Source organism: Littorina saxatilis, linkage group LG7 (assembly GCF_037325665.1).
Source record: "Littorina saxatilis isolate snail1 linkage group LG7, US_GU_Lsax_2.0, whole genome shotgun sequence".
Lineage (NCBI taxonomy): Eukaryota > Metazoa > Mollusca > Gastropoda > Littorinimorpha > Littorinidae > Littorina > Littorina saxatilis.
The window spans coordinates 37,978,169-38,003,443 of record NC_090251.1 but is presented as its reverse complement, the minus strand read 5'-3'; the positions used below and the strand labels follow the sequence as shown (position 1 = coordinate 38,003,443).

Below are 25,275 nucleotides of genomic sequence, written 5' to 3'. Positions count from 1 at the left end.
GTCTTCCGGGTACAGTGTTTTGGTAGCACCCAGAAAAATGATTGAGCAAGCGCTGGGGTAGAGGATACGGGGAGGAAGAAAGACTACGCAGAACGAGGAGAGGAGTCTCGGCTCGCAGCCAAAGGGCGATGCTGTGAATCGTTCGTCAGCATTAGACCGTTTGTTTCTTTCTCTCACTTTCTCCATCTCTCTCTCTCTCTCTTTCTCACACACACACACACACACACACACACACACACACAGTCTGAGTGCATAAGACCAGCATGAAAACGGCTAACTTCCTCTTTTAGCGCGCTCTCTCTCTACCTCTCTCCGGCTTAGCATCAGACAAGAATGAAAACCTCTCTCTCTCCGGTGCTTTTGCCTCCAGCCGAAGATCTTCTAGGCTAAAATATACTTTGCTCCAGCTATGGGTTATTTGGACCAGTGGCAATGCATGTTTTCTCGCCTGAAGAGAGGCATTTGCGTAGATCCTGAAGAACATGATTGTTTTATTGTGTCATTTTCTTTTCCTGCATTGTAAATTGGTTGCATATTATATGATTGGTGTGTTGTTTGGTGTAATTCGTGTGATGTGATGAATTAATGCGTGAGATTTATTGTGTTCATTTACGTATATTCTCAACATAAATACATCAACAACTTGGAAGGGCCAAGCTAAAACTTTGAACAAGGAATGTGAAGGGAAAATAGGAAGTATGACTGAAAAAGGACTGGGTGTACAGCTGTTACCTTTCAAACATATTTGAATTTCACCCATGGACTAGATATATTAATAACGCTCGTCTCCTAGACATGTACAGTCTGAATATATAGTATATACACATCAAAAGATTACTCACTATACAGGGAGAATATTTGAGGGAATATTTAAGCCAACATACCAAACATGCCGCACTGTAGAAATGATCTCATTCTGACTCAAGCTTGTCTCAGGGTTCCTAACTAAAGTTCAATTTGCTAATGAAAAACAGCACTTACCACCAAAAGACTACAATCGTTCGCTGGGGAGTTTTCTGGATCTGTGCACTGGTCGTCTAAGAAAGGTCTGATGTACTGATTGTAGAGTCTGTAGATAAACAAGGTTCCTAGACCAACACCAAGACCTAGAATGCACACCACCCCTGCCGCCTTCACTGTAACATAAAGCATAGGAGAAAACTGTCAGAGAAATGTATACTGCGTGTATATCAAACATTATGATGTTGACAATGACATGTACTGATGTAGCATAAAACCCTCTTTTTCTCCAACACACATATATATATATATCTACAAACATGTCTGAAAGCATGTGTGATTTATGATATCATATGAAAATAAAGATTTATAACTTTCAACTACAATAGTTCACTTGAAAAAAATATCTAAATGTATTTATAGCGTCTGAGAAAATAATAAAAAATAATAAGTGCAAAGGACAAAAAGGGTGTGCTAAATAATATAAGCAGTCATACAAAGATGTGCTAAATCATAAAGTGTAAGCTTTATTTCATGATGCTACACTCTAAAAGGAGGTAAGCCACAAGGCTGCATGTGTTATACCAATAAGAGATAAGCACACGCAAAACAGGCCATAAGCAAAGGGTAAAACTCTCTACTTATATCACAAACCAACCGTGTTCATCTGCTACATATTTGTAAAGTGCAAAACATGTATTAACAACCAGACAATGCACGAATAGTCTTCTATTCAACTGCAAAAAAAGGTAGGCACGAGTAATTTACTACATTTGAGCTGTAGAGCTCTAATCATTGACAATAAAACATATGACTCAAATCTGACTTAAGTGGTGCTGACAAGAAAAAATGTACTGCAAGTGCAACAAAAGGTTTATTTGGTCACAAAAAATGAGAAAACGTACGCTGTTACTGGGTCACTAAAACTTCACACTGACTTTGTGTGATCACGACTTCAAATTTGTTTTGCCAGTTGAAAAGCAGAGCCAGTGTTCAGTCAGCAAAATGCAAACAAAAAGGACACAGCTGTGTAAACCTAGCACTAAAACAACAATCATGAGCCAGCTTGACCCTATAGCCAACTCTGTTCAAGCCAACACTGTGAATTTCAAACGCCATTTCAGCTTGATAATGTGTACGTGACATGGACAAAAGCTGTTAAAGTAAACGTGACATGGACAAAAGCCGTTAAGTATTTTACCCACCCGGAGACATTTTGTCTACAGTCTGGACCACCACATTAGTTTTACTGGCCTTACAACACACTCTTGTGATTTTTAGAGTCACTATCTTGATAAGGTGGTGCAGTCTCAGCCATTGGCAAAGAGATCTACCTGCGAGATCTGCCCATGTTACAGTTACCACAGTTAAATGTCCAAAATTACCCCAATTAGCTGAGAATGTACATATTTATTTTAAATCTGTTAGCAGGAAAAGGGGGGAGGGGTGGGGGGAGAGTGGATGCATACATCCTGATACAAATTAAATCAGAGTCTATAACATGTGCACGACTATCGATCCTGTATCCAGGGCATTATGTGAGACATTGCTGGCCCCAGGGGAGCACTGAACAGGAAGATTAATAGATGGAAGTTATTACATCATGTGAGGCTCATCAATATCCCACTGGTGTACTTTACACAAGGCGAGCCACCTCGGGGAGTTCAACTTGTAATGCTTCTGGGACACATACCAACGCAAGCATTTTATAGCCTCCAGGTAAAACTGTACAGTGAATGTCAGTTCAATTCATTCTTTCCCAAGGTGTATGTACAGTATTTGATTTAACAGCAAGTCTCTTAATAGTAATTATCCAAAGAAAACGTTTGCTTCATTATTTCAATTGCATACCATTAATGATAATAAAAAAAAACACCACACGCACACACACACACGTGACACACACACTTGCCTGGGTATATGTTTTACTCACTTGCTTTGTTTCTGTCCAATTGTCCACCTTAACCTTTTTTCTTGCATTCGATTTCGACTGTCCACATTATATAACCTTTCTTGTTACTTGATTCTTTACAAATCAACTAACACTGCAATACAGGCGTTCCGATGATTCTGCCTTCCACCCCCCTACCTGAACGTCATTCTAACAAATGCAACAACTACACAAATAGTTATTGACCCCCCCCCCCCCCCCCCACCCCACCCCCACCTCAATATCCGGCTTACAAGATAACCAGTACAGTCAGAAGCTAGTCATGTGTAAAATGACCACAAATTGAACAAAGGATTGAAGCTTTTTGTAGCACGTCGTTCTTGCAAGATGACAGTGAGTGAGTGACAGCTACACCGCAAGATAAGAAGATGAGAAGACAAGACAAGACGGCATGCACTCTGCAGCTTTGGTTTGGGGTGGGGTGGGGGGGGGGGGGGGGGGGCATAACACAGGCACAGTTGTATCGATCCTCCCAAGGACCTGGAGGGCAAGAAGCGATCATTGACCTCCTCCGATCATTGACCCCCCTCTGGCAAATCAGCAAAACGGGGTCGGTTACAGCACCAATCCTGATTTGCCTGTGTTTTCCTCCGAGGGACGTCTCATCAGTTGGGCTTTAAGATTCATGCCGGCCTCGCATGAATAAACATGTAAATAACAATATTGGCAGGGGAGGGAGGAGGGTGGTGTAAGAAGCAACCTAGCTAGTTGTTGCTGTACTACATTCATACTGATCTCTGTTACTGTTTGTGTTACGTACATACTCTGAATTCATGTATGTAAACAAATCTATGTCACATCTTACAAAGATGCACACAAATGTACAGCCATGTGTATCATTTCATGCTAATACTGTACATGTATATATTTATCATCACAATTCAGTCCAGTCATTAAAGTTAAAGGTAATTTTAAACCAAAGCTTTTACTAGATGAGTTATTCAGCATTACAGATGAATAAAACTTCAAACGAATGTATCAGACATATTTTACTACGCAGAACTTGCTTTTCATGTGATTTAAATCAGAATTACTGTGCATGTTTGCACTCATTGGCATTATTCAGCAGGGAGCAGATCGAGTATATCCACTTCTAGATTATACACAAACACACACACACTGAATGACTGATCAGTGATCTGTTCAGCCCAGGAACAAACTTCCATAATTTATTTTTGTGGATCAGCTGGGAGAATTGTCAGTTTATTTAAAGGTACTGGACATCCAAATTTTGAATGCTACAGCACAACTAGGGTTGTGTTGACACTTTCCGCGCGGTCGAGTTATTCAGAGCTGCATAATAAAATTACAAAACTTCATCATGTCAAGAGACTATGCATATTTTAATTAAGTTCCATGCAAGGGAATAAGGCTAGTCAACTGTGGGAAGCACTGCCCCTTTAAACAAAGGAAATACATACACCAGCAGGCGGAATGTTAGTAACACAGACTGTCCATGAATGTTGGCTCAAGTACATATTGTAGATCTATAGAATAAAGCTTAACATAAATCTCCACACAGATACAGTGACACGTACAACATAATAGGTTCGATTGTCTCTGACAGAGACATAGCTGTGTACTCTTTCTGAGTCTTATTCCTGGATAAACTGCATATTTTGCATATATATATATATATATATATGTATACCTGCCAGTACAATGTACCACATCCACCCTTTAATAACAAGCTCATCAAAGGTAAACTGCTCTCTGTTGACAAATGAAAATATTGCTCATTTAGCACATTTAAAACAACAGGGCTGTTTAATTTGCACACAGGTATTACTTGACATTCTGTCAAAGATTATAGCTTGCAGCCAAGTTTAATCCAATTTGTCAAAGACTGTGATACCTGTACAGTGGTGTTCCCGAACTAAGAGTAAGACAGTAGGCCAGTTGGACTTCAACTAAATAATATGACTGTAAATAGGTCCAAATGTCCTGGCTACAAGAACAAAATAATGCCCAGTAAGAAGAGCTCCTACATGTATGTCGAAACTATCCGACAGTCCACCAGCAAGGGGTAACAATAATGTGTCAGATTCAAAAGGTATGCACCAATGACCAAAGACAGAGGTCTGGGAACAACATTTTAATGCCTGTAGAGTCTGTAACTCGTAACAGGACAATGTTGAGACCAATCAAAATTGTCTATTTGAGTGTTTCACTGCAGATGTCCTGGGCCTATGTGACCAGTACACTTCAGTAAAGCTGACGAACAAGTGATCAACAAGCGGAACACCTTACTGAGACTGTGACTCAGTCGAGTCAGTGTGAGAGAGTTTTGCTTGGGGAAGAGGCCCCACATTACTCATTAGTTATTACTAATACAATGTACCCCCCCCCCCTCCCTTTTAAGACCATACTGTCTATGATTTGTGTTCATAGTGTCTGTAAATTTACCTCCATTTTGAGACTTTCTCTGTCTTTAGACTCGATTCGACTTAGTTCAAAGTGGTCTCGATAGGAGGGGTTCCACTATTACTCTACTTGAGTTAAGTTCAAGTAAGTAGTTGATTTGGTACACTCCTTTATAAATCCAAAATCATGACACACTCTCACTGACTCCGTTACTGTTAACTTACATTCAAAGAACAACACCCGTGCACATCAAACACTGTGCCAGGCACAATATAAGCACACAACACTGCACACATTAACTCACACCATGGGACATTTATAATACACACCCACAGAGGTACTGTGTGTTGTGTAATTCTCACCAGTAATCAAAATAGATCTGCACAAGGGTTAAGCAAAAAGGGCACGTGAACAGAATGGTGTGTGGAACCGGGTACCCTATCTACCCATGGACTTCTTCTACCGGTTCTACAGTACACACTGACACCACCAACATACGCCCACTTTCATGCCAGCATTATGTTTAGCAGTAGTTATGTAGCCTACACAACTCTACCAGTACCAAAACAGTGTTGAAAATCACTGACCAATGCAAAATCATGCAAGACTAAGTGAAGGTCTGTATTGTCAGTGACAATGATGGTGCAAAATGAAAATAAAAACAGATGGGTAAACCATCTACAGGAGCGAAAAGCTTGCTACTGTTGGCAAAGGCTAAAAATAGACTAGAAGCTGTCTGCTATGACATTCACAGAGGAGAGAGGCTGGGAAAGGCAACTTACCATCTCCCAAGTCAAGCTTGACGGTAGTACCTCGGTAGGCAAAGTACAGCACCAGACGCTTGCTGTAGGGAGACTTGCTGACCAATTTCAGCACCTGATTATAGATGTACGAAATTGTGTCCCACGAAGGCGGTAGAAGGCTCAGTGTCCCAGCACAGTGTAATGGTTTCCTCTGACATTGCTGCCATCCATGGAGCTCCATGTTGGACCAGTCTCTCACTCTCTCTTCTCTATTGATCCCCAGTGAGGAGAGCCCCACTGCTGGCTCAGTCCATTTCTAGCAAAGGGGTGGTGGCTCCACACTTGGCACCGGCCTGCAGTTTTGCATGGCCAAGCAGACAGAGAGAAAGGAAGAGCCCATCACCAAAACCATAATGTGGACCCAACACAAAACACCCACACAAATTAAAAGCATCATAACGACAAACAAAAATTGGCAAAAAAATCCCATGTTTCAACAAAAGATATATATATGATATATCCACCTTGAAGGAGAAATTCTCCTAACTCTGACTGGCTTACTTTGAGATGCATGAGAATTAGAGGACTGCATGGTGTGACTCAGTCCCTGCAAATCAGAGATCATGTTCCTTTTATCAACACAGCAGCTTCTACAACCTTCCCCTCCTCCCTTCTGAAGTAAACATTTTCTCATAGATCTACCTGATGCAGCACAATATTGGGCTATAACAGTATAAGTATAGAAAGACTGGTTTTGTTTTGTTGTCATTTTCTCAATTTCTGTTGAAAAATTATGAGAATTGCTTCTAAGGCCTAAAAAAAAAATAGGTGTGGTTACGGTAACCCGACCTACCCTATTTTTTGGGGCCGACCCTATAACTTTTTATTACATTTGTCAAAAAAATACCCAAAAAAACAAGTAATCGAGTGCAGAAAACGCAATGAAAGCGAAAGCGCCCGAGTCGCACACCTATTTCCCTGTCAAGTAGGTTTAATTTGTACACATTAGAAAAAAAAGTAAAAACAAAAAAAAAAGTGATTGCCTACCTACCTACCCTATTTTTTTTGGATATGTTACCGTAACCACACCTATTATTTTTTTTGGCCTAACAATCAAACATAAAACAACTCATCACCTTCACCCCCAACCCCCCACACAAAAAAACCACCCATGCCGCATGCATTATTACAAAGGAATGAGTCACTGAACATTTTCAGAAGTTTTAGTGCATAACTGCATGATTGTGCTCTGAAGACTAATTTCTTAGCTGAAGTTTAAATTAATAGTGTCTTTCACTCCAGAACATTTAGTCTATAAGCATCGGTACTGCAAGTGAATATATATCTATAAATAGGCCTATCTAAAAACTAATTCTGGTTGAAGTTTGATCTAGATCTTGTCCTGTTTGCAGCCCTAGCCTACTTGCTCTCCCCAAGAAAATACTCATTTTTATGTATGCTTGCCAGCTAATAATAATGATAGTTTAATGGATGTAATAATAATAATAATAATAATAAAAATTATAAAATAAATATTTTCTTTGTTTTTCATGACAAATTATCTTCTCCATCCAGCAAATTTGTACATCTGGAGTATAAAATTGGACATTCTAAATTTTTCGTTTAGCCTGCTGAATTTCATTTGTGATTTTACTATTTTGTAGCACTACTTGGTTTTCCTTAAATTAAAAAGAGCTATATATATAATATTGTATGTTCTCTTAATACTGTATTTTTACTTCCTCACAACAATCATTAAAAAGTCATGAATGTTACATTGAAGGCATTGCAAAATTGTGTGGTTTTAGCCTGGACCTCCATGTCTAGAAGATAAAACTGTTCAAATAATCATTTAAAGTAAAACAGTTTGATCTTTTATTATTTAAAGAAAGGACTGAATATAATCAGAGATCTGTAGATCTCTGAAATAACCCAGTCATAGCATGCATCTTTCATAAGCAAAATATGCTTTCAAATCTTGACAAAGCTGACAAAATAACGCTGCTCTGCTCTTTCGTGATAAATGAACAAACACATTACACGTTCTGCTGTATGAAAAGGTTACGAACTGAGGGATAATCAGTTTCGGTCACTTGCCAGCAATGATTCACGCAATCAATAATCTCGATCGCGATGGCCAAAATGAGATGATAGCATTGTTAAAGCATTCGATCATGCATTTGAACTAAACGATTGGTGGTGGAAAGAACACAAACTTAATACACTCAGTGCTGAAGCAGAACATTTCTGTCCCGGACTGCACAGCCGATCGCATTGTGAGGTCAACTGTGCATCGCGACGCAGACGACAAAACGCACCTGCTTACCAATCCCCAGTGAATCATTCTTTGATTTCACACATTTTACGAGAAAAATCAAGTCTTTCAAGCACTTAGCAACTCACCGTAAGGCAAAACTCCCATGGTGTTGTAAGATCTCATGCACAAAAAATATTTTGTAGCAAAACACTCAGTGAATAAATTTTGTGCCGCGTTACACAATGTGTACTGAACGCGAGGATGAATTTGATTGGCCAACTGTGAAACGGAGAGAGCCACATGATGCCTTACATTTATTAAGAGCAGCGAACGCCAAGTTTGCGTAGCGGTCCCATGGTGTAATGGTTAGCACTCTGGACTTTGAATCCAGCGATCCGAGTTCAAATCTCGGTGGGACCTCGTTTTTATTGTTTCCAATTAGAATATATATATATTTTTTTGGGGAATAATTCCTACTTTATCCATGATCACTTTCTTGTGGAAAATACTATGGGTGCTGGTTTTAACAAATATATGTTTTATAAACAATGCCCACTACTTGACATGAGTGAAACAAGAATTTCCTTACATAAGCTGCTCATTAGATTGGTTTAATATATTTAAGTATAACAGTGAATCCATTCAAGGAAGAATGAGTATCAAGGAAATAAATAACGCGGGGGATCCAGGTAGGTCCCGTGGCTGGGTTCAGAGCCCCTGGAGCTTGAAGCATGTTTGTATAGATATGAATGGAATCCCCACAGGTGAAAGATATTGTGCATGTAAAGAAGGACACTGTTTTGTCCCTCTCACCTGGGTTAAACTATCATTTTTCATGTGTAGTATTTAAAAAAAAAGATTTGTTCTTGCTTTCGCGGAAATCCGCAAAATAGCGGAGATTTAGTTTTCTTGATACAAGTTATAACGTAACAATATAATAAAATTGTATTGCAATATTGAGTGATTGTACTTGTCCATCAACTTTTCAACATTGAGATTCTGATGATCGTTTCCATTTTGTCAATAAAACACTCCATTGGCATTATGTTATCAATCTTGTTTATTTTTGTTATCAGTCTCCCCACAGACACTCCACTTACAGGGTTGCAGGATCCACAGCTTTAATGGGTTTTTTTCAATTTCATTTTTTACAATTGAATTTCCAATTTCTCCAGATCTATCAAGTACCTATAGTAACACACTCCCCTATTCTTCTTCTACAGTGGAACCCCCCTTTTAAGACCTCAAAAAATCTGAGAAAATTAGGTCTTAAAAAGGAGGGGTCTTAAAATGGGGGTAAATTTACAGAGGTTATACTCAGAAAACAGTGTCTTAAAAGGAAGTCTTAAATTAGGTCTTAAAAAGGGTGTTCCACTGTAATGTCAAATTTTACATTTATGACAAAATATTAAAAGATAGAAGTATAATTATGGACGCATTGTTATTTCTCAGCCGCCGGAAGCAGGCTACGGCAATAACCATTGTCAAGTTCACCCTGTTGAATTTCAATAGAAAGCTTATGCCATTTGGAAGTAATACATTCTGTCAGATGTATTTTGTTGAAATTCAATTGAAATCTGCATATATGGACGTAGTATATTCTCTATCGTTAAAACAGTTCGTGCTGAAGTACAGGTGAAACCTTATGACATTTTCGGTAACTGTTAAGAATGCGCTATATTCTAATTTTGTGGCCGTCAATACGGGGTCGGCCCGCTATTGCGCGAATCTTTAGGGATAGGGATAGGGTTAGGGTTAGGGTTAGATTCGCGCAATAGCGGCCCAGCCCCGTCAATACGTATTGAGTTCATGATGTTTGATGTTGGTCCTTGACTTGTGTAGTGTATACATTTTTTTATATTTACTTCTTTTCTCAGGTAGGCAGTCATCTGAAACATGAATCTGGAGCTTCATGCTGTTGTTCCTGGGACATCCGGTCCCGGACATCCACTTTGGAGAAAATGGTGTGACATTTGGCTGAATGGAAGCAGGAGTTTTATTTCTCTTTGCGATTTTCCACGCTCAGGACTTCAGTAGAGTGTTTGATTGACCGATAGATTTATTTAAGCTTACTTTACTGTTAAGTGTATGTGAAGCTTTCTTCCCTCCGTGTTGTTGAATGGAGGAGGGTTGTGGACGGGGGTAGATTTTCCTAAATCTTGTAAGGGAAATTTCTTACCAGACTTCACATTAGAAACTCCAGATTTGCTTGTATGGTAATCAGGAAAGCATGTTAACCAATTACTCATCTGTATAGTTACTTGTGGTGATATCCCATCCTATATTATATATATAGCCCAAAATTATTTTTCGTTTTGCTGTTGCATTTTTTATTAGATCTTGCTGTCATTCTGACCCCCAAATGCATGCACACACATAATTTCTACAGTGGAACCTCCTTTTAAAGACCTAAACAAATCTTGGAAAGTCAGGTCTTAAAAGGGAGGGAGTCTTGAAGTGGGGGGTCTTAATCGGGGGTTCCACTGTATCAAGACAGTTTTGATGTACTATACTTGTACAAGGTTAACCCCCAAAACTGTGTGTAGTGTACAGAAAGCACAAGACTAAGTGTGCACGGAAAAGATCTTGTAATACATGTCGGAGTTCAGTGGGTTATAGAAACACGCAAATACCCTGCATGCTTCCTCCGAAAGCAGGGTATGACTGCCTAAATGGCGGGGTCAATACGCTCATACAGTACATGTATAACCCACTCGTGCAAAAGCATGAGTGCATGTGGGAGTTTCAATCCAGACAGATGAAAAAGATCTACAAACTTGCAAGTTTGTTATCGTCAACTGATCATACGAAAGTCCTTCATTCAACACATTTAGAAGTTAATATTGGCAATTTTATGGGTAGCATACTTTGAGTGTCACCCTGTATACACTAGTTTCAAAACGCTCACACATTCATGCGCACAACAGAAACCGAAGGCATTTGTCTTCGATACATATTCTATGAGTACTGTCGCCATTTGTTGTATGGGATCTGAATGGGTCCCTGTTCTTTAGAACATTGATTCCTCCTCACATGCTTGTTCAGACTTTGAGAGCTGTCTTCTGCTTTGAATTTCTCTGCTGTCGACTAAACAATTGAGCAAATAGAAATCATGACAATTTTGGTACTCATTACTGCATGAACGTGAAAAATAATTATCATGGTTGCATCATCACTTTAACAAATAATGTAGCAGTGGTTTTATTTTCATAAAAATATCAAACCAGGCAGTGCTCAGGATTTTTGTTCCTGATATCCAAACGTTCTGTCAATCATCCAATAGTTTTAACATGCAAGTCTTCTGACTAAATAATTCTTTAGTGACCATGACATGCGACCCATACTGATATTCAATCCCGGCAGCGCCGACCTAAAATTGTACTCCCATTCTGGAAACAACCCTGAAAAGCACTTCCGGAAATTCAGTCAACACAAACACTGACACGCGCAAGCTCAAAACACACCACATGGAAGACAAAACAGACACAACACAGCCAGTTCTTAGACTAAACACTTTATTTTTTAACAGAAGATCAACGCTTTCGCCTGAGGCTGAGCGAATTATTTTTCTTCCAGTTAGCGCGACGTGAACCACCAGTGGTCTTGTTGTAGCCATGACCTTTGCCAAGACCACGAGAACTTTTGCCAGCAGAGGTGAGACCACGCATCTCACGATGCTTGTGCACCGCATTACAGATCCAGTTGGCCTTGGGGTCGCGGCGGATGGCATTGTGGAAGGGGTCGATCAGGATGACCTCAAAGAACTTGTAGGTTGAGTCCTCACACACCCAGTAGGAGTTCAGAACACGGAGACCACCGCAACGACGCCCGACACGTTCCTGGTGCACAGAAAAACCGTGCGCATCAGTTTTATTCAATGCTAAAAGTTAATATCTATTTTTAAGTTTATCCTGTATGTATTTCTATATTTGAACAATGTAGCATGTTTGTTTTATCTTCACTACACTTCCGAAATCTTGTTATCCAAACAGACCTCTTCTTGGATCGATAGCAATAGGTGGCGTGAGAATTTTTCTCTCAGAAAACATAACTGTAATAGCTTGAATGACTTCCTAGTAAGAGCGATTTCAAAAGGTGAGCACAATGTTTTGTGTTCTTTTAGATTAGCAATGCTGGACTTTAGAATTTTTAGTAAAACACACATAGAACAGGAGACAATTTTTTGTGATACAAATCAGCAGCAATAACAGCTTGCAAAGGAGGTAAATAATGGCATAAAAATCAAGTGCATAAAGCATGTACCCTGACTTTGCATCCAATACTCTCTTCATATCACTTATTCTATTTCTAGTCTTGTTCATGACTTTATGTACATGGGTGGGACCAAAAAATGTCAAGAATCCTGAAGACGAATAAACCTTAACCAAACCGCACACAAAAAAAGGCCATAATCGAATCCAGATTTCCGGCATATACTGGAAGAATCCCACCCATGTATGTAACCTAAGTTTACATTGTTGGAATTCTTAAAAGTTTGTTAGATAACAGGCAACAGGCAAACAAATATTTTGGGCCCTGCTTCTGCTAGTTCAACTCTGAATTTGACAAGCGTATAAACAGTGTGCTGACACCACCCTTACCCTCCCTGTGTCAATCCAGACTTGACGCAAAGTCAGCGTCGGAATTTTGACTCGGGCATCTCTCAGATAAAAAAAGCCGCAACGTTTGTTTCATTACAATCAAACGGTAATTCCAGTTATCATCACAGAGATCCAAAACTTGTTTACGTGCAGACTCCAATATGGTATCTAATGTCCCATTTTTGCATCACCACCTGGACTAAAGTTACAGTCTAATCACCTCGGCAACACTGCGAAGACTGCACATGAACACATTAAAATAACTTAATGGCTAGCCATGCACCCGGACTAAAGTTACAGTCTAATCACCTCGGCAACACTGCGAAGACTGCGCTGGAACTTGAGCTGGTTGACTCCGTGTGTGACAGGCTTGCCATAAGTGCAGCCCTTGGGGACGGGGCGTTTGCGACCTCCACGGCGGACACGCACACGGTAGATGCAGAAACCTGTCAAAGAAAGAAAAAAGTGCTTATGAACAAACAGAACAGAAAATATGAATTGGAGCTCACTTGGCATAGCACTGGTTTTGTGATCCGCAGGTAACATGTTCGAATCCAGACTGGGAAGGACACGGGTCAACTTTTTCACTTTTCTTCTTTGTTTCACTTGTTTATTCTCGGAGCCGATTTCGCTAAATACCGTTCTTTCGTTTGCCTGGTTGTTTTGATTGATTGACACGATCCGATTATATTTTTTTCGACGGCGGCTAATATAGTGACGTAATCATGTGCCAAAATACTGAATCGGCTTCAGGATGGGCTTGTGAAGAAAAGTAGTCTAGGAATTTTTCTCGTCGTATTTTTTTTCCCACTGACCGTACCTTGTTTGTTTGTTTGTTTGTTTATTTGTTGCTTAACGTCCAGCCGACTACGCAGAGCCATATCAGGACGAGGAAGGGGGGGATGAAGGGGGCCACTTGTCAAGCGATTCCTGTTTACAAATGCACTAACCCATTACTTGTGTCCCAGCAGGCTTTAGTAAAACTAAATTAATACCTACTGGAAGATTACCAGTTTCCAGTATGTTAAAATAGGCTTAACCTATCTACTGCTGGACTTACATCAGAACACTAACAGATTAAACTATACATGAATCGCGAGACAAGCGGCAAGAGAAGAGATTTTTGGAAAAAATACAGGTGAATGAGCAAGAAGGCAGAAAAAAGAAAAGAATTCATGAAGAAAAAGAGAGCATGACAGGAAAGAGGAACCAAAAATCTACCTAACAGCAAACTAGAAAGCTCCTGCGGTTCCAAAAACAGGAGGGGCCTTTAATTTCATAACCGCAGTGCCCCACTGCGGGAGAGCGTATTCTCGACAATCATGCGTACAAAATACGGCGAAATCGTATGGGTTCCCAGGTCTGAACCACCCTTTCCCTTCCTATGTCAATCAAGACTTGACGCAAAGTAAACGTTGGAATTTTGACTCGGGCATCTCTCAGATAAAAAAGCCGCAACGTTTGTTTCATTACAATCAAACGGTAATTCCAGTTATCATCACAGAGATTCCGAGAACCAAAACTTTCGTGTTAAAATTGTGACAGGAGCCCTGAAAACTCGAGCCTTTGACTACTGCTGAGGCCACAAAAAAAAAAGAGGTGTGGTTAAGGTAACATAGCCAAATAAAATAGGGTAGGAAGGTAGGCAATCACTTTTTTTTCTTAACTTTTTTTTCTAATGTGTACAAATTAAACCTACTTGACAGGGAAATAAGTGTGCGACTCGGGCGCTTTCGCTTGCATTGCGTTTTTTGCACTCGTTGGCTCACGTAAGTGTAGCCTATGCGATCGTAACTTTGTCTGTCTGTGCGTTTGTGCGTGTGTTTGTGCGTGCGTGTGTTTGTGCGTGTGTATGTCTGTGGTAGAAACTTTAACATTTCGTCATTTGAAGACGTCACATTATGGCGTAAGAGGGTTAGACGTCACGCGAAGGAATTACTGAAAGTCTCGGTCATTATTATTTTGAGCGGGCCGAGACTAGTTGGCAGTCGTGTCTGTGAGTAGGCTACATGCAGACAGACAGATCTAGATCTAGTGTCTCGCTTTCTTGCACAGTGTCACCTATGCTTACTGTGTGTGTGTGTATGTGTGACGGAGTGATTGAGTTTGTGTTACTGTTTGTCGATTTCTTACGTGAGCCTTGAAGGCTTCGCCTCTTGTCTTGTGTGTTTTTTTGGTTTTTTGACAAATGTAATAAAAAGTTATAGGGTCGGCCCCTAAAAATAGGGTAGATTGGGTTACCGTAACCACACCTATTGGTTTTTTTAGGCCTAATGTAGTGCTATAAAAACGTCAACCGCTATTATGTCAGACTAAGATTATGCACCAATACAAACAAGATTTCAAACAAGAAGCACTGAATTTGAAAGCTCGTTTGAAAATGGCGACCAGATAGTGTGCTTGCCCAATATTTTGTTTCACGTTTTAGTACTTTCACTCACTTTAAAACACCTTGCCACTTTCAACAATAACAATAACAACACTTTATTGTCCATTAAAATGGAAATTTTTCTTCGGCACACCCTGCCTGTCTGTAAACGATTATAACAACAATTGTATAGGACGACACACATAAAACATAGAAGGGATACAATCAAATATGATATTGCACTATGTAAATTTACCCTCTCATATCACAGGAGTTGGGTTTCACAGCCGAGTAATCACATTACAAATATTTCCCAGAGTAACCGAGATGCATACCATAAAAACAAGGAGGGTCAAGAAGATGTAACAAAATGTCTCTGTGCATCAGCCTGTACCCTGTAACTTTAAAGATGAAGGATACCCAGTGCCACATTATGAAATTTAATCAAGCTCTGTGAATTAGTCCCAACGAAGCGAAGTCTTGTGCGAAGTTCCAAATTTCTTGCAGCTTGATGCCCTCGAGAATGCAATACATTTGTATTTATAAATTAAAACCCTCTGTACATGTGTGATTGTTGATTAAGGACTTCTTAAAAAGGTAACAGACGCAGACTTGACCGACTGTTTATTTGTTAATGTTGGTCCATGACAGAATGCTGTCAGATAACGCTTACCCTGCTGTCAAAAAAAAGATGGAGGAATTTAAAGCTGTTAAATAATGTTTCATTTGATAGGGGTTTGTACTTAACCAAGGGGAAACAGACACAGGCGTCAAAGCCGCAAGAAAAGTTTCATTAGAACCAAACGGTAATTCCAATTTTCATCATGGAGACGCCAGAGTGCAGAAAATGTGCAAAAATAAGAAATGAAACTGCAAAAAGTCATAATCATCGCCTAGAAATGAGCAGAGCGAGTGATGAGAGAACAACGATGTCATCTCCATCAGTATTGCCTACTGCACAAAAATAATTATATTATGTTATATATTGTTGCTATAGGCTTGTGAACAGTTGTGCTGCTGTCAAACAAATGACAAAGGCACTTCAAGGCATGTGGCCAACCCTTGGGCCAACCACACTTTTAATATTTTTTTCCAGGCTCTCTGGCATTCCTTCTGTACCGTTCCGGCCTCCAGAATTCATGCACCTAGTAATTCAGCTGCAGCTCCTATTTTGTGAAACCTTTCATGTGGCGTCTCTCAGATTAAAAAAAAAGCCGCAAGGAAAGTTTCATTAGAATCAAACGGTAATTCCAATTTTCATCATGGAGACGCCAGAGTGCAGAACCTTGAGAAAGTGAGCAAAAAGAAATAAAACTGCAAACAGACATAATCACTCAGAAATGACCAGGCAAAGTCAGTGATGAGAAAACAACGATGTCATCATCTCTATCACTATTGCCTGCACAAGATTTATCGAAAGTTTACCACTGGCAATTACAGACTTTTGATATTTTCATTTAATTTTGTTCTCATGTGTGAAACACCTTTCAAAAGAATATTAAGGACCATGTAGAGGTACGCAATCTAGGACCTTAAAGTCTAACAAAGGAGCCATCACTACTTAAACCAGATTGACGGTTCATCTTCCTTTTTCATCTGTGACACCGACAGAAAGCTTATGTTATATTATACGCTCACACTGAGGCCCTTCAAACAGTCTTGACACGTTTTAATCTGCAACTGAAAGGAGCTTGAAGTACAAAAATAAAATAAATAAAACAGGTGAATAAACTATCACAGGCATCTCTCAGAGTAAAATAGCCGCTCGGTTAGTTTCATTAGAATCAAACGGTAATTCCAGTTTTCCTCACCGAGATACCTGAGAGTTCGGGAGCAGAAAGCAAAAAAAAGGACAAGACGACAAAAAACTGCACAGAAATAATTGTATTATGTCACATTGTAGTTGTAGGCTAGTGCTATTGTCAAACAAATATGACCGACGTCAAGATATTAAAAAGCTTTAATCTAATTGTGGCCGACAACATTGTTATGATTGTAAGTATCTTTTTTCAGGGTCTTTGGTATACCTTCTGTACCGTTCCACCCTCCAGTATTTATGCACCTAGTAATTCAGCTGCATCTCCTATTTTGTGAACCTTTCATGTGGCGTCTCTCAGAGTAAAATAAAGCCGCAAGGAAAGTTTCATTAGAATCAAACGGTAATTCCAATTTTCATCATGGAGACGCCAGAGTGCAGAACCATGAGAAAGTGAGCAAAAAGAAATAAAACTGCAAGTGCAACCAGACATAATCATCACTCAGAAATGACCAAAATCAGTGATGAGAAAACAACGATATCATCTCTATCACTATTGCCAACACAAATTTATCGAAAGTTCACCACTGGCAATTACAGACTTGTGATATTTTCATTTAGTTTTGTTCTCATGTGTGAAACACCTTTCAAAAGAATATTAAAGGCACAGTGCAGCTCACAGCCTTCGTTTTGCGTTTTTGTTGCAGCTGAGTGCATTTACAGTTCAAAAATCCTCCTATGGTAGTAAAACAAACCCAAAACTACCCAACGACGACATCTGTGAAGCTCGACAGTTTCTTGTTCACGCGAGTGCATAAATTAACCTAGTTATTACGTGGTGTTTAGTCGGAGTTCAATTCAACTGAGTGATTCCGGCCTCCATTTTGTTTTAAACAAACTCATGATGATGCCTGACATAGTTTGCTTGTGACGTGTCCTTTTGTGCATGATATGGTGATCTACCTGATCTAAATTTAGATCCAAAAATAGGCCAAGACCAGCCGGGTCCGAGTACGAAATTAATTCGTAAAAAAATCGCAGTTCTTGACTCTTTGGGTGCAAGTCAATGAAACTTGGTAGTTCTTCTAACGGATAGCTGCCTGAGGTATGACTAAAAGCCCCAGGGGCTCCGTGCACTTGGATTTGACAAGTTCAGTACCTTTAAGGACCATGTAGAGGTACGCAATTTAGGACCTTAAAGTCCAACAAAGGAGCCATCACTACTTAAACCAGATTGACGGTTCATCTTCCTTTTTCATCTGTGACACCGACAGAAAGCTTATGTTATATTATACGCTCACACCGAGGCCCTTCAAACAGTCTTGACATGTTTTAATCTGCAACTGAAAGCGGCTTGAAGTACAAAAATAAAATAAATAAAACAGGTGAATAAACTATCACAGGCATCTCTCAGAGTAAAATAGCCGCTCGGTTAGTTTCATTAGAATCAAACGGTAATTCCAGTTTTCATCACCGAGATACCTGAGAGTTCGGGAGCAGAAAGCAAACAAGTCGCGTAAGGCGAAAATACAACATTTAGTCAAGTAGCTGTCGAACTCACAGAATGAAACTGAACGCAATGCCATTTTACAGCAAGACCGTATACTCGTGGCATCGTCAGTCCACCGCTCATGGCAAAGGCAGTGAAATTGACAAGAAGAGCGGGGTAGTAGTTGCGCTAAGAAGGATAGCACGCTTTTCTGTACCTCTCTTTGTTTTAACTTTCTGAGCGTGTTTTTAATCCAAACATATCATATCTATATGTTTTTGGAATCAGGAACCGACAAGGAATAAGATAAAAGTGTTTTTAAATTGATTTCGACAATTTAATTTTGATAATAATTTTTATATATTTAATTTTCAGAGCTTGTTTTTAATCCAAATATAACATATTTATATGTTTTTGGAATCAGAATATGATGGAGAATAAGATGAACGTAAATTTGGATCGTTTTATAAATTTTATTTTTTTTTTACAATTTTCAGATTTTTAATGACCAAAGTCATCAATTAATTTTTAAGCCACCAAGCTGAAATGCAATACCGAAGTCCGGGCTTCGTCGAAGATTACTTGACCAAAATTTCAACCAATTTGGTTGAAAAATGAGGGCGTGACAGTGCCGCCTCAACTTTCACGAAAAGCCGGATATGACGTCATCAAAGACATTTATCAAAAAAATTAAAAAAACGTTCGGGGATTTCATACCCAGGAACTCTCATGTCAAATTTCATAAAGATCGGTCCAGTAGTTTAGTCTGAATCGCTCTACACACACACACACACAGACAGACACACGCACATACACCACGACCCTCGTCTCGATTCCCCCCTCGATGTTAAAACATTTAGTCATAACTTGACTAAATGTAAAAAAAAAAAGGACAAGACGACAAAAAACTGCACAGAAATAATTGTATTATGTCACATTGTAGTTGTAGGCTAGTGCTATTGTCAAACAAATATGACCGACGTCAAGATATTAAAAAGCTTTAATCTAATTGTGGCCGACAACATTGTTATGATTGTAAGTATCTTTTTTCAGGGTCTTTGGTATACCTTCTGTACCGTTGCAGCCTCCAATATTTATGCACCTAGTAATTCAGCTGCATCTCCTATTTTGTGAACCTTTCATGTGGCGTCTCTCAGAGTAAAATAAAGCCGCAAGGAAAGTTTCATTAGAATCAAACGGTAATTCCAATTTTCATCATGGAGACGCCAGAGTACAGAACCATGAGAAAGTGAGCAAAAAGAACTAAAACTGCAACCAGACATAATCATCACTCAGAAATGACCAAAATCAGTGATGAGAAAACAACGATATCATCTCTATCACTATTGCCAACACAAATTTATCGAAAGTTTACCACTGGCAATTACAGACTTGTGATATTTTCATTTAGTTTTGTTCTCATGTGTGAAACACCTTTCAAAAGAATATTAAGGACCATGTAGAGGTACGCAATTTAGGACCTTAAAGTCCAACAAAGGAGCCATCACTACTTAAACCAGATTGACGGTTCATCTTCCTTTTTCATCTGTGACACCGACAGAAAGCTTATGTTATATTATACGCTCACACCGAGGCCCTTCAAACAGTCTTGACACCTTTTAATCTGCAACTGAAAGCAGCTTGAAGTACAAAAATAAAATAAAACAGGTGAATAAACTATCACAGGTATCTCTCAGAGTAAAATAGCCGCTCGGTTAGTTTCATTAGAATCAAACGGTAATTCCAGTTTTCATCACTGAGATACCTGGGAGCAAAAAGAAGGACAAGCCAAAAAAATCTGCACAAAAACAATTGTGTTTTGTGACATTGTAGTTGTAGACTAGTGCTGCTGTCAAACAAATATGACAGACTTTAAGACATTAAAATGCTTTAAAGTTTAATCTAATTGTGGCCAACCACATTTTAAGTATCTTTTTTCAGGGTCTTTGGCATTCCTTCTGTACCATTCCGGCCTCCAGTATTTATGCACCTAGTAATTGAAAAATTTTAATGTCTAATGTAAAGCGGGATGAGACTGCCATCCGGCGGTGAACAGCGCTATAAAAGAATGTTTTATTATTATTATTAATTCAGCTGCATCTCCTATTTTGTGAACCTTTCATGTGGCAGGGTTCCACATCACGTAGAATTAAGGGTATAATACCCTTTGACCCTCCATATCACGTACGAGATGCTCTATAAAGAGGTATAAATACGTAACTGTTTTCTTCCAAAGAGGTAAAAAAAAAACGTACGAGTCAAACGCTGAAAGGGTATAAGCCTTTGCTAGTTTACAAGCAACAGCACGTAGGCCGCCTGCTCTACTGAGACCACTAAAGTACACGCCGTGTTCGTGCCACTCCTCTGTCGTCACTGACACGCCGTGAAGCAGAGGTTGCCTCCCTTGTCCTCAAACTGCGATATCTTTAAACTGATCATCTCGATGGCACTGTTCGCTTTAGCCTGTCCGGTGCTGTCGCCTGCTAAAAAAAATGCCTCGCAAAACGAAAGAACAACAAGAAGAGCAAACGCTCGATCGAGTCACTTTCGCAGTTCTGAATATTATATGAGGCATCAGATGGACAGGAAGAAATTGCTATTCACAACACAATGAGTCACGTTCACATAAAATTTGAGCCCGGTCACTTTCATAGTTTCCGAGAAAAGCCCAACGTTAAGTTGTGTGTTGCCGAACAGAAAAGGCTAGTTATCTCCCTTGTTTTTCTGATAACGTTCGTAAAAGGCTACAGATGTAAATACTTTGATGTAAAGAATAATCCTACAAAGTTTCAATCACATCCGATGAACTTTGTCAAAGATATAAAATGTCTAATTTTTCCTTTGACGCTGACCTGTGACCTTGAAAAAGGTCAAAGGTCAACGAAACCATCGTTAAAGTGTAGAGGTCATTGGAGGTCACGACTAAACAAAATATGAGCCCGATCGCTTTGATAGTTTCCGAGAAAAGATATAAAATGTCTAATTTTTCCTTTGACGCTGACCTGTGACCTTGAAAAAGGTCAAAGGTCAACGAAACCATCGTTAAAGTGTAGAGGTCATTGGAGGTCACGACTAAACAAAATATGAGCCCGATCGCTTTGATAGTTTCCGAGAAAAGTCCAACGTTAAGGTGGTGTCTACGGACGGCCGGCCGGACAGACTAACACTGACCGATTACATAGTCACTTTTTCTCAAGTGACTCAAAAACCCGACCCCAAACAGACAAAATTGTCGTTTGCAGCCAGAGCAGCAATGAGTCAGTATCAGTCAGTATCATTATGGGTTGCAGCAAGAGCAGTGCTCAGTGAGTCAGGGAAAGACAAGGTGTTCCAGCAAAAATGGATGAGTTTCCGTGGCTTGAAAGGACCGAATGCATCGATAACACTATGATATACATGTATTGTCACAACATCAAAGGTGATAACTACCAGACAGGCAATCATATGGGAAAAAAATGACATTTCATGGATACACCGATTGTCACACATACCCTGTGAAAAATCTGGAAGGGGTATAAAAACCCTTTACTTTTTTCCTGAAAGGGTATGAATACCCTTGACTTTTGGGGTTGTGTGAAACCCTGATGTGGCGTCTCTCAGAGTAAAATAAAGCCGCAAGGAAAGTTTCATTAGAATCAAACGGTAATTCCAATTTTCATCACCGAGACGCCAGATTGCAGAAAGTGAGCAAAAGGACGAATATGACCGACTTCAAGGCATTCACAAATAATTAATCTAATTATGGTCAACCACATTTTAAGTATCTTTTTTCCGGCTCATTCTGTACTGTTCCGGCCTCTAATATTCATGCACCTAGTATTTCAGCTACAGCGCCTATTTTGTGTGAACCCTTCTTGTTTCATGGAAATAGAGGCTGCGTGTGGACTGAAGTCTAGAATATGCCATTAAGTTTAACTTACCTAAGCTAGAACCTATTGGAACGGGACTAATCTACTTATGAACACTCACGCCATCTCCAACCAGAGGTTTTCTCAAATCACCATATTTTCTTCAATATTCGACTGGAAATTACATAAAAATGTCATGTGTACAAAATTTAACAAAAACGTGCAACACCATCCGTCTCTCACTTTCATTTCCAGCCACAGGTTGACTAAATGATTTGATATCCCTTCACACAACTTGTTTACTATTGAGAAGCTTGCAGTTAAAACTAAAGAACACTGTGTCAAAAGCATCTCTCAGAATAAATATGCCGCTCGTGTAGTTTCATTAGAATCAAACGGTAATTCCAGTTTTCATCACAGAGACACCTTAAAATGACACCGACTTACCTAAAGTAGAACCCATTGGAACTGGACTAATTTACTTATGGATACTCGCGCTATCTCCAACCAGAAATTTTCTTAAATCACCAGGTTTTCCTTATTTTATCTTCAAATATTTTACTAAAAAATGTCCATGCAAACTAAGAATGGAGACGAGATCATCAGGGTGTATGTACATGTGCACAGCGGTTCACAGAAATCTATTCGACAGATGTTTATCATCAAAAATACTTTGCATGTGAATTCTTCCTGACATATTTTGATTAATTTCTTTGACAAAATCTATATATTCAGTCCAAAAAAAGGTAAAAAAGTTATGGCGGATTTGTGTAAACTTAATTTTTCAATCAATTTGAATGAAAGTTTGTTCACTTTCAGTTTCACGCCCACAGATAGACTAAATGTTTCGATATCCTTTCACACCATTACTAATGAGAAGCTCGCAGTTAAAAACAAAGGAACAAAGCGTCACAGGCATCTCTCAGAATAAAAATGCCGCTCGGGTAGTTTCATTAGAATCAAACGGTAATTCCAGTTTTCATCACAGAGATACCAGGATGCAGAAAGCAACAACAAGGACAAGACAAAAAGAAAATGCACAAAAGTAATTGCATTATGTCATGATCATTTGTATGCTTGTGCTGCTGTCAAACAAATATGACAGGCACTTTGAATTGTTTAGTGTGGACAATGTTCTATCACACAAATTCTGACCCCTCATGAAGTGGAAATCAGAATTGAGTACAAGGACTGACAAAAGGAGCAAACTGTTGTATGCTTGGGATTTTTTGTTTGAACGTAATTCTGAGCTTGGTGTAACAGCATGGCAATTTGTCTTAAAAGTAGCTTGTTACACCATAAGCGCAACAGTTGGCAAACTTGACTCAATCAGCCAATGTAAAAATAATTTAATTGTATGCTTTATTTACTGAACCCCCACCCCCAAAAATAGTCATGATTGATACTAATTACTATTATTTTACTACCTAATTTGTATAGTTTCTTGGCAAAAATGTATTCAATTCAACAGCTATCAAAAATATGTAACTTTGTTTAAAGCAACTCATTCTTTGACAAAAAGTAGCCATAAATTCATTAAGAGTGTCAAAAAACTGCATCTCAGAAAAATAAGCCGCATGAGTAGTTTCATAACTAATTCAAACAGTAATTCCAGGTATCCTCATCGAGATGTCGCGTGTTTTGTTTCTTACCTTGGGACTAAAAAACAAATTAATACAAGTTGCAAACATTGATGATAAAAAAATGAATCACAAAACTGTCACTGTGAGCAAGGGAATTCCTCATACAGTTCCATCTGAACGGTCTGAAATCACAAGTTCAACTTGACTTCTGCCTTCAGACCGTCCTAGTTCAGACTGTAAACCTCATGAAAACGATATGACAGGTGTCAGCAGATCAGTACGTGGATTGATTACACTGGATTTTTAACCTTAGTATTGATTATAAATTGGTTACATGGGGCTAATGCTGGAGTGTGCGTTTGCTTTAACTTTTGCTTTTAAGGAATTTAGGATCACAAACAAGGCCTGTATCCACACTAAATATTCACCTTGCTTGGCTCTGTAGCCCAGACGACGAGCTTTGTCGGGGCGGGTTGGCCTGGGAGTGCGGTGCACCGAGGAAAGCTGACGATACTGCCAGCAGCGCACTCGCAGCAAGAAGCGCATCACGTCGCTCTGCTTCTTGCGCCACATTTCTTGCATATATTTGTAGGCCCCCATGATGACGGTTTGGCCTGAAAAACGAAATATAGTACAGGGTGAAATATAACATTCAACTCTTCAAACACATAGGCTACAATTTACATAAGGCCAAGGTGAGGAACTGACTGGATAGCATTAGCAAATGGGCTTGTTCAGCCTTGTCTCTCGGCCAATGAAGTGCTATGATAAAACTACTGGTGCATACAACAGAATTGAAACAATAAAACACACATGCAAAACGGTGATAACGGACCCTTACTTTGTGACTACCACTGTGAACCCTACAACTACCAGAGGCAAGGCCACACGGATGCCTGTCTGAAAGTGAAACCAGAAAATGCACGGGAATGAAACTACCGTTTTTAACAGTTGGCAAAAGTTCATTAGAAAAATAATCCGGACCACACTGTATTGTCCCTTTATTGCTTAGCATGATAAACATAGAACTCACTTAGTTCTAACTTTCATCGTACAAAAGCGCCATTCGTTCAATTCTTCGTCCCTGATACACGCATTACTTTTCACTCAAATCCATGTCAACAGTATTGAAATGTCATCAAATACTACCGCAGAATGATTGTAAATTGAACGTTTAACATATACTCAGACCCACAAGGCAAGATGTTCAGATACTTGTACGTATTGACTAGATTTTAAAGTATGATATTCTTCCCAGTCACCATACCTTTTCGGCAACACGAGTAGAAAGAAAGATAACTCGTTTCCGGTTAGATTGACTAACCTCCCTTACCACTGTTCTCTTCACTGATCAA

General features: G+C 39.3%; 2 protein-coding genes and 1 non-coding gene across 3 annotated transcripts in view; 1 reads left to right on the top strand and 2 right to left on the bottom strand.

The window, feature by feature from the left end:
- Positions 1-8,524, bottom strand: part of LOC138971393 (uncharacterized) — a 36,764-nt gene extending 28,240 nt beyond the window's left edge. Inside the window, exons 1-3 of the mRNA XM_070344120.1 lie at positions 8,422-8,524; positions 6,058-6,371; positions 982-1,136 (exon numbers count right to left, since the gene is read on the bottom strand). Of these exons, the coding sequence (XP_070200221.1) occupies positions 982-1,136; positions 6,058-6,259 (357 nt within the window). The 5' untranslated portion in view covers positions 6,260-6,371; positions 8,422-8,524. The remainder of the gene's footprint in view (positions 1-981; positions 1,137-6,057; positions 6,372-8,421) is intronic.
- A 99-nt stretch (positions 8,525-8,623) lies between these two features.
- Trnaq-uug (transfer RNA glutamine (anticodon UUG)) lies at positions 8,624-8,695 on the top strand. Its single transcript has one exon. It is a non-coding gene; the product is annotated as a tRNA-Gln (tRNA).
- A 3,078-nt stretch (positions 8,696-11,773) lies between these two features.
- LOC138971397 (large ribosomal subunit protein eL15-like) lies at positions 11,774-25,263 on the bottom strand. Its single transcript, XM_070344124.1, has 4 exons — positions 25,188-25,263; positions 24,349-24,534; positions 13,186-13,322; positions 11,774-12,114 (listed from the first exon to the last, which is right to left on the bottom strand). The coding sequence occupies exons 2-4, from the start codon at positions 24,518-24,520 to the stop codon at positions 11,809-11,811; spliced, it is 615 nt and encodes a 204-aa protein (XP_070200225.1). The 5' UTR covers positions 24,521-24,534; positions 25,188-25,263; the 3' UTR covers positions 11,774-11,808.
- Positions 25,264-25,275: the final 12 nt, after the last annotated feature.

What these genes read in the sequence shown, in the direction of transcription:
- LOC138971397 (XM_070344124.1), bottom strand. Translation starts at nt 24,520, where the DNA reads ATGGGGGCCTACAAATATATGCAAGAAATGTGGCGCAAGAAGCAGAGC. An exon ending in GGGCTACAGAGCCAAGCAAG is followed by an intron (nt 13,323 to 24,348) that starts GTGAATATTTAG and finishes TTTCTTTGACAG; the next exon opens with GTTTCTGCATCTACCGTGTG. An exon ending in GTCTTCGCAGTGTTGCCGAG is followed by an intron (nt 12,115 to 13,185) that starts GTGATTAGACTG and finishes TCTGTGCACCAG; the next exon opens with GAACGTGTCGGGCGTCGTTG.